This window comes from Gadus macrocephalus, chromosome 12, assembly GCF_031168955.1.
Source record: "Gadus macrocephalus chromosome 12, ASM3116895v1".
In the NCBI taxonomy this organism is placed as follows: domain Eukaryota; kingdom Metazoa; phylum Chordata; class Actinopteri; order Gadiformes; family Gadidae; genus Gadus; species Gadus macrocephalus.
This window is the reverse complement of record NC_082393.1, coordinates 26,752,419-26,762,098: the sequence shown is the minus strand read 5'-3', so window position 1 is coordinate 26,762,098 and position 9,680 is coordinate 26,752,419. Positions and strand designations below refer to the sequence as shown.

The 9,680-nt window shown below is 45.8% G+C and overlaps 1 protein-coding gene across 1 annotated transcript in view; it reads left to right on the top strand.

Annotated features, from left to right (window-relative positions):
* The window catches only part of LOC132468592 (myomegalin-like), a 25,866-nt gene that overhangs the window by 15,775 nt on the left and 411 nt on the right, over positions 1–9,680 (top strand). Inside the window, exons 5-7 of the mRNA XM_060066315.1 lie at positions 4,879–4,989; positions 7,287–7,363; positions 9,416–9,539. Coding sequence (XP_059922298.1) covers positions 4,879–4,989; positions 7,287–7,363; positions 9,416–9,539 — 312 coding nt within the window. The remainder of the gene's footprint in view (positions 1–4,878; positions 4,990–7,286; positions 7,364–9,415; positions 9,540–9,680) is intronic.

The following is a 9,680-nucleotide window of genomic DNA, read 5'->3' as shown; positions in this document are numbered from 1 at the left end:
GCTAATATATTTTTCATGGCTTTATTTAAAGCCACATACACATTTCTCAAGAGTGAGTTAGTAAAATGAATTTCTCTTAAATCCAAAGCACCAGCGGTCTATCTCCACGGCCGTCTGCCGCAGGAGAGACAGGGGGATTTTAGAACTGGTTGAACTTCTATTCACTGGAATATTTTTTACTAAAACAGAGCAATTAGAATTATAATTTTTTCCAGTCTATTTTGGACATATTTTAAATAGTAAAAACAACCAACAAATATAAATGTATATGTAGCTTCATGGGCAATTATTGTGTATATATTATTATTTTTATACATTTTGGAAAATAAATATAAGCAAAACCTTTAATGTTAATTATTTCATGATCAGATGTCATGAATTCTGAGTGATATTGTTGCGAATAATTTTAATTGTATTAGCTTTTAAACACAAATACCTGAGGTGTAGATGGTTGGACAATTTGGGATCTACCACTATCATTCCTCTCCACGTTTAAAGCTGATAATGATACCTAAAATTGAATAATGCTATTGTATTGTGTTAGGCTAATATTAATTTTGAAATATGTCACAGATAACTCCAGCTTGTACCGCCTGCATAGAAATAAATCCAATTGCATAACCATTACAAATGTCAGAAAAGTAATCATCTAGTTGATTTGATTTCCACACACTGACGACACTGCTATTTCTGATTGCTGTCGTGAATGTTTAATCCTCTTTATGGTTCTTGTGGTGTAAGAAGCTATGAATCAGGGCTGGAAAACTAAAAATAAATGTCATACTGACTCAGAAATGTTAAACATCATCCTTAAATGCATGTACAATTATGTGCTTATTTGTATTGCATCAAAGCAGTTGTGAGTTAGTTTTATTTTTATCTTTGTTTATTTTTTCTTAATTTCTTGTGTGAAATACAAAAATATAAATTCATTTTTATTGCACATTCCCGGACATTTTGGGTGTTTCTCATTATATGTAGTGCATAGTTAGTGGCTTTGGAGAGAACCTGGGCCAGACTTTGTATATTCATTGTGTGATTAAATTAAAGGTGGAAGTCACACCCTTTTATACACAATGTTAGACAAAGTCATTCCAAAGTGGTCTCTGCATTGATTCAACAAAGTGCATACAAATAATTCCAGCATTTCTTATGACTTCACTTACTTCCTTTCATTTTCCATTTTTTTGGGGTTCATTACAGTTGAGCCAATAGGTCTGTCCAAACAGTAAATCACTATAGCTGGTGCTTGCATTCACTATTTTTCATAAACTTCAGTATATTATTTTCATTCAGTATTTTCTATTGCATGAGAACGGACATGTGGATGTGTACATTGAAAGAGAAAGAACAAATCCTCCGTTTTCCTCTTGGTTGTTCTTTTTAGCGTTGCGGTCTCTTTGATTACTGGCTTGACGTTGCATTGAGTTTACAAACTCTAAAGCTAACTTGGAGGCCTACTGTGTGTTCTAGCTGCACCGTAAACACAGCCAGAGTTTCCCTGTAGAATAGAATTAGACTTTGGCATCGCTAAAGAGCAAGACTGGAAAATCTCTGCTTCTCTGGCATCAAGGAGCTCCTATTACCGGCATCCAGATGATTCCCAGCATTCTGTCCAAGCCAAGGGCACCAATGCCCTCACACACGCCACAGACACATGCACACAAACACACGCGATCACACACAAAAACACAAGGTCACTGTAGTTATCACCTCCTAAACATCCTTTAAGACTTTTTCAAACTGATGATAATCAAACCTTGTGCGACCTGTGGATGAAGCGGTATTAAAACCAGTCCGGTGTTCCGCTAACTTCCTGGGCTGCCATGGTAACACAGAAGTGGTGTTTACGGTCAGCGCTGTAATGACGGGGCGGGAGGGAACGTATAGGAGCTGTGGCCGCGGTGGCTCTGGCCTCTCCCTGGCCCCAGATCGCTAGTCCGGGGACTATAATACCTTCTGATGCTAAAGACGGGGGTCCAACCATTGGACCAATGATGCAGAACAGTGAGGTTCGTGCAAGTCTGGAGGGATGTTGTGTCGAAGAGCTTCTTTTCTTCCTCTTTTCTTCTTTTCCCGAGTAGTATTGGATTATCTTCTGACGCAGAGAAAGTCGCTGGGAATTAGTGTGATTTCATTTCATGGGCACGTTGGGTTCTCTCTAATAAATGCTGTTGTGTTTTCTCTGTGCGACCTCTGGATGGGCTAATGCGGTCGGGGAGTTTTGTCCAATTCTGTCAACCAAGATTGTTTTAAGCGATGACAACGACTATACGATTTTAATGAAGTCCCTTTCAATATGCCCACCAAGAAAAATGTGTTGTGTGTGCATTAGACATGCGAATGTTCATCCAAGTGTGTGTGTGTGTGTGTCTCTCTCTCTTACACGTGTGTGTGTGTCCTCTTGAATCAGCACAGACTTCAAACTATAGTATGGGGGTGTGTGTGTGTGTGTGTGTGTGTGTGTGTTTGGTGTGTGTGTGTGTGTGTGTGTGTGTGTGTGTGTGTGTGTGTGTGTGTGTGTGTGTGTGTGTGTGTGTGGTGTGTGTGTGTGTGTGTGTGGAGGGGGTGGGGGGGGGGTTGCTTTCCAAATCTGTTAACAAATCTTAAAGCAGTTAAGAGGGTCAGACAACATGGTCACAGGCATTATTCATTCAAATTATCTTCAGTTCAGTGTGGTTCAGCTCCACTGTCTGAAGGATCACTACAGTATTGACAAATAACCGTGGAAAATGAACACAGTAGCCAGCCTGCCACAACGGTTCCTGGGAGCACGATCCCCATAATGTATGCCCTTATGTCGAAGAGAAACTTTGATTGGTTTCACTCAGAATTCACTCTGTGATGGCTGCATTGTGTGTGTGTGTGTGTGTGTGTGTGTGTGTGTGTGTGTGTGTGTGTGTGTGTGTGTGTGTGTGTGTGTGTGTGTGTGTGTGTGTGTGTGTGTGCGTGTGGTGTGTTCATTTGTTCATGCATGTATATGTCTTTGTGTGAGTGTTGCTGAGTGGCTGTGGTCCAATATTCTTTTTAGCTTCGGGAGGTTCCCAACTGGGAGAAATGGTCCAGGTATCCGAGTGGCCGCCTTGACCACAGCCTTTTGATTCTCTAAATGCTAAGGAAAGGTGGTTCATTGCTTCCTTTCTTATCTCCTTCAGCGTAGGGTACACCATCCTTCACGAAACAACAGGGGATAAGGCCGTCCCACAATTCCCAACGATTTTGTTTTACTTTTGGGAGTCTGAGCCTTTATTCTTTTTTTTTATGTGAATTACAATCTTGTATTGAAGTATTATAATTCACGGGTTGTTCACGTTTATATAGCCTGCATGAAACAACAAGGTAAGTAGTATCTAAGAAGTGCAAATTATCCAAGATTCCTTTTTGGAGTATGTCTAATTTCACCAAGGCAGACTTTTCAAATTAAAATGGTTTAATTATGCGGTCTTAATTGGGTAAGCAGTATTCTCTTTGTCCTAATGAATCCTCATCTTTAACGATCTCATGCCGTTTTCCATCATAACGCGGTTTTGAAAGGACCACACTGTTCTAAGGATCAGACCGAAGCCTTCGTGCTCATGTACGTGTTGGGTGCTGTGCATGCATGTGCGTGCTCGTGTGCATTCACACACTACCACACGTGCTCCCTTCAGCTGTGGGCGCCTGTGTTCAGAGGTCCGAGCCCCGGTATCTGTCGGGGGTCCGTCCTCCACCTCGGTCCTCGGGGTCCGTCTGTGAGGCTCTGCTCTCCTGGTTCTCCAGCATTCCTCCCTGACAGCTGAGGGCCGCCGCCGCTATAAATACCCCCGCACTCCTGCACCTCTCGGGTTGGCTTCCCCCGGCCTCCCAGTGAAGGAGTGTAGAAGAGCTCCAGCTCCCCCCCGTGGCCGCACCATCCAGCAGGCTCTCTGTTGATCAACAGACCCACTGGGGGCCAGAGGGTCGTCTGGAAACTAAAAGTATTGAATGAGATGTGTGTCCCAGGGTCCCCCCCCGAGGACAGTGAAGAGGAGGGTTGGTAGGCAGACAGAGAGGTGTGAAGGACAAAGCTGAACGCTCGCTGGGTTTAAAACCACAAGATGAACAGGAGTGGGACGCTGCTAACACAGACACGCTGAAGTCCTCAGACCAGAGGCGGGGTATTTAAACGCACGCACCACTCCTCCTTCTCATCCTCTTGAATCAGCACAGACTTCAAACTATAGTATGGGGGTGTGTGTGTGTGTGTGTGTGTGTGTGTTTGGTGTGTGTGTGTGTGTGTGTGTGTGTGTGTGTGTGTGTGTGTGTGTGTGTGTGTGTGTGTGTGTGTGTGTGTGTGTGTGTGTGTGGAGGGGGTGGGAGTCAGTCTGTGGGGCGCGGGTCCACCCCAGAGTCAGTCTGTGGGGTGGCAGTGTGTGAGGACTATTCCTAACACACACACACACACTCGCTCTCTCTCAGTGGTCTCCTATCTTAGATTCCTGGCATAACTTCCCTGTGTTAAAAAAAGACTTGTCCTCCGACACGCACGCACGCACACACAAACACTCACACACTCACACACGCACACACACACATGCACACACTGAGCTAAGATCCTCCCTGACTGTGATACCACTGACCCCTCCTCCCACACGGCAGATCTGAAGTGGAAGGGTGCGATGATGTCGTGTGAAGCTCTGACCTGAAGCTCTGCAGTTGGAACCCCGTCTCTCGGGACCAGGAGCTGTTCCTTTGTTTTATTATTATTGATCATTGATCGAGGGATTCATCGATCATCTTTCCTTCAGCCCTGTTGCCGTCACCATGCGGTTCTGAATGGGGGGCCCCACGCCCCCTGCTGAGCGAGCCCCCGTCGTCATGTCTAACGCTGGTTTCCCTGGTTACCGCACCATCTCACAGCACCTGAACGACCTGAAGAAGGAGAACTTCAGCCTGAAGCTCAGGATCTACTTCCTGGAAGAGCGGATCCAGCAGAAGTACGAGGAGAGCAGCGGGGATGTGTTCAAGAGGGTGAGTCGGACACGCTCAGTCTGTGTGTGTAATGCATGTACACAGTATACAGTGTGGGTTTGAGTTTGTGTGTGTGGGATAGAGAGATAAAGAAAGCGTGAGAGGGTCAAACATTGATGACACATGCTCCCTCACTACCGCTCAACTGTGTGCATCAGAACATGTGGAAAGAGGAGATGTTGGGAGTTTAGTGGGTCTACGTTGGGCTTGTTTACAGCAGGGTATATGGGGTGCTGGGCAGGGCTCTGCAGAGCTGTGCAGAGCTGCGTTGGCTGCTGGCTCAGTGGGTAACTGGACCTGACAGTGAGCTTCACTCCTGGGGTGCCGTTTCAAATACAGCAGGTGTGCAGAATTGGGTTCAATTTATTGGACCTCTTTGCAACTCTGTAGCTTAGCTTGTCTATCTTTAAGACAGGGTTTGTTTACTGTCGACCAGAGGACTAAAGAACTGTCCACCTAGACAGGAAGTGGAGGTGTGGTATTGTGATAGGCTGTGTGAAGACCAATGAAGACATGAGCTTACAGCTGCTCTAGGCTTTGGCAGTGATGATGTAACCAACATGATAATGGTGCATCAAAATGTCAGCCGAAGCACCTCGACTGAAATGTCAAGGCCACACAACTCTTTCCAAAGATGCGTAATCACCCAAAAACAATACACTCCATAAACAATCCAGTAGAAATATAATTACTTTTGCAATCAGTATTGAAGCATTAACAGAGGCTGCCCTCAATACTATTTGGTATGCTATTGATTCTCTGTAACCTACAGAAGAAGGGAATGCAGATTAAGGCTATTTTCATCTGATCTGGGTGACATGATACATCATTTGATACTGTACAGGAGCCCCAACCGAGGTCCTTATCAGCTTGGCTATTATAGTAGCAGAGACACTCTCTCACTCTCAAAATTGTTTTTCTCTTGATCTATTTCATCTAATTTACTACTTCTCTCTCTCTCTCTCTCTCTCTCTCTCTCTCTCTCTCTCTCTCTCTCTCTCTCTAACTCTCTCTCTCTCTCTCTCTCTCTCTCTCTCTCTCTCTCTCTCTCTCTCGGCCTCTGTCTCTCTTTTTGTCAGATCCATTAGAAGTGATTTGAAATGTGTAATATTAACAGTGTGAAGGACATGCAAAGTCTTCAGAAGGTCTGAGGAGACCCACGTTAGCCCCAAGCTCTCATCAGGCTGACCTCCTGCTCCAATGAGTCCAGATCCTCGTTAATAAGACCCAAACGATGTCCTCCAGTAAACCTGCAGGGGCCTGAATGGTGTGCATGAGTGCACCTGCATGCATGTAAACAAACGGGGACACCAGAATACCCCTCTCTCTCTCTATGTCAGTATGTCAACAGCTTGACCTGCTTAGCACAGTGGTACACTCAGATCCTTTAGTTCAGCATGGGAGCACACACACACACACACACACACACACACACACACACACACACACACACACACACACAGGGGCCGTCATTTAATCTGGGCCCGCTAGCTGCGTGCTACACTTAACACCCGTCCAGCAGAACCAGAGCCAGTCCAGAGGCGGCCGGGCCGGGCCGGTTCTAACCGGCTCCGTGTGCTGCCCCAGCACCCAGTGGCAGCAGGTTAAATGTGGTGTTGCTGTGCACCGGGGGAGGAGGCGGAGGTAGAGGCGGAGACCGGCTCCAGCAGGTGCTCCGTCTATTCTTAGCCCCCTGCACCGCGCCGCAGCGAGGGGCCCGTCTGGAGCCCCGCGGGGAGTCCACCTCGCCGCCGAGAGGTCGCCCACGGGCCGGCCGCACGACGTCCTGGCACCAAGGCAACGGAGAAATGAGGATTCAATCTCCTTCTATAAAGCCAATAAATGCCTTCTCGGTACCAGGGGCTTGTTCATGTCCATATTATTTATGTAGAGAGGTCCGGTGTGACCCTTTTGTTTCGAGCAGTGGCAGTGACAGTGAGTGTGGGATGAGGTTAACGCAGTGTGTGAACCCACAGGGGCTGTCACCAATGAGGCGGCCAGATTCCTTACAGTCAATGTGGCGAGAAGTGAGATGGTGTATGGATTGGTCGATTGTGTTGTTGTGATTGCATTGTTAGTACACTGCAGTATGGACTGCACAAAAAAATTATCAAGTTAATATAAATTTAATTAATATATACTTGTATGCAATCAAAATAAATATGACATAGTGACCTTCTGCCACACAACATGCAAGTTGAGCTCAAACGGCTATAAATGGCTATACAAAGTAAAAATGAAGTCAAACAAATGTGTTCCGTCCTCCTCCGCTCATTCTGCACGCTCCCTGTGTTCAGGACATCGAGCTGAAGGTGGAGGTGCAGAGTCTGAAGAAGGAGCTGGAGGAGAAGCAGCAGCTCCTGGACAAAGCGCTGTGAGTGTTCCCCAGTTCGCTCTGGTCTCCTGATTCTGCTGCAGTTATAGCATACTGCTCCAGATGTCCTCCTCAATCCATTCATTCAAGGTGCTAGTGCACAATTCTGTGACCGTAACTCTAGGAACTAAAGGTGCTGCATTTAAACTCAAAACATGTTTCGGAACTCAACATAACCTATTAATAGGCATGTTGGGCGGACATGGAATATGTGAGAGAATGGGGAGAGCGTGGCTCAGAAGCTGTGCTGAGCAGGGGACTATTGGAGCCCTGGCACCTGTCTGAGAGGCAGCTGTCTGTCCGTCCGTCCGTCTGTCAGTCCGTCTGTCCGTCCGTCCGTCCGTCCGTCCGTCTGTCTGTCGCCTCACAGCAGCTCACTACCCTCAGCCACTATAGATCAGCTCAGATAGTCTGTGCTGAATGGATTAGGGCTGATCTAAGGGGCTGATCTAAGGGGCTGATTAGATCCTTCACTCCGTCGCCCTGTGTGCCTCTGACTGGTTAAACAAATGCTGCCTTTGTAGATTGTGAGACTGGAAAAACACACTCACTGAAAATGGAGAATTTGAATTAACGCGCTCCATGAAACATTTAATAATCATACAAATGATTACATGTTTTTTCATGCCTTATACGTTGCAATTAATAATAACCATGCTTTAGGTTGGTTCTATGTGAGGTTGTTTATAATAAATAAACCACCAATTAATTAAATTACATGTAATTAATTCAATTAAACCTAATTTTCCACTGCATTGGAGTGAAACTATTGAACAGGAAGTGGGGATAGTCTGTGTTTATTTGAATGAAATGACATTAGCAGACATTGAGTCTAACTCTAATATTATTTTTAGTTCCCTCTGTATCTCACTCGCTCTCACTCCCCCCCCCCCGTCTCACTCTCTTGGTGTCCTGGTGTTTTATAAATAAACACTGCGGCCAGTGTTTACCGGGGGGGTTATTAACAGATCGGGCTGATAGATGCGGGGCTGTTGGACGGCCCGGAGCAGCCTGCTCTGACCCTCTCTGCCTCGCTGTTTAGACTGAGCTGGGAGGCGCTGACCACACACACCAGTGACAGACAGAGCTCCCCATTACAGCGTCGCTTTACCCCACAAACACCAGGTCAACAAACACAAGCCCCCAGCCTCAGCTCTCTCTGGTGATATGTGGACCTCCTCTAAGCACATTGTTCGTGTGCGTCGGTTACATTTGGGACTTTTATCCCAAACGTAAAAAAAGATTGGAAGAAAAAGAATTTGGATAACCAAAGAATGATGATCAATAACATCAAACAAAATGATTCTAATTCATTTCTGTGTTTTCCATGCCACTGCACTGTATCCATTTCTTTAATTGAACAATGTTAAGAACAAAAAATTATGTTGACTGGAAGATATACAATGCTAAACACAAATTTATGAAACAGAATACTCCTCCTTAACTTGAATCCTGGGTTTGACTTCTGAACAGCAGCAGTCGGGCGCTGACTCAGCCTGGCAGTCGGGCTGAGCTGGCATCAATAAATAATGTGTGGTTGTGGTGGAGCAGACATTTAAACCATCTGCTGCCATCTCTTTGGTGATTAATAATTTATGATTCAGTGCTTTTTGGGTTGATGATGAGAAACTTTATTTAGCTATATTATTCTGATGATACTTTAGGTACAATTTTTGGGCCTTCTCTTAAACCGTAACCGTGGTTGTGAATTGAGAGTGGTGGAGGTTCCACCGTTCGTACGTATTGCATCCATGCAGCACATGAAGAAGGATAAGCAAACCAAGCTAGCTATTCATCAGTGTCACTGAAACCACCTCACCAGGCTGACGTATTTGTATTATTCACTGTCTTCTTTTTGTTGGACATCTGCAATGGAATTAGCCCTACGCAAAATAAATCAAACGGCATAGCGGCATTTTCTTGCCGCTATGGCTCTGAACAAAGGATTGACCTCCAGTGTTGAGGTGGAATGCGTCCTACCCCTAACCCTAACCCTACATTCCCAACCAAGCACTTAGTTTGTTCTGACGATTCCTTCTGGTCATGTGACAGGTCCACGGTGGAGAGCCTGTCCAATCAGAATGAAGCAGAGCTGCAGCAACGTCTGGCCGAGCGCCAGGAGGACATCAGCCACATGCAGGAGATCCTGCGGACCAAGGTGCAGTTCCTCCAGGAGGTACACACACACACACACACACACACACACACACACACACACACACACACACACACACACACACACACACACACACACACACACACACACACACACACACACACACACACACACACACGTCACACACCCAAACACACACAC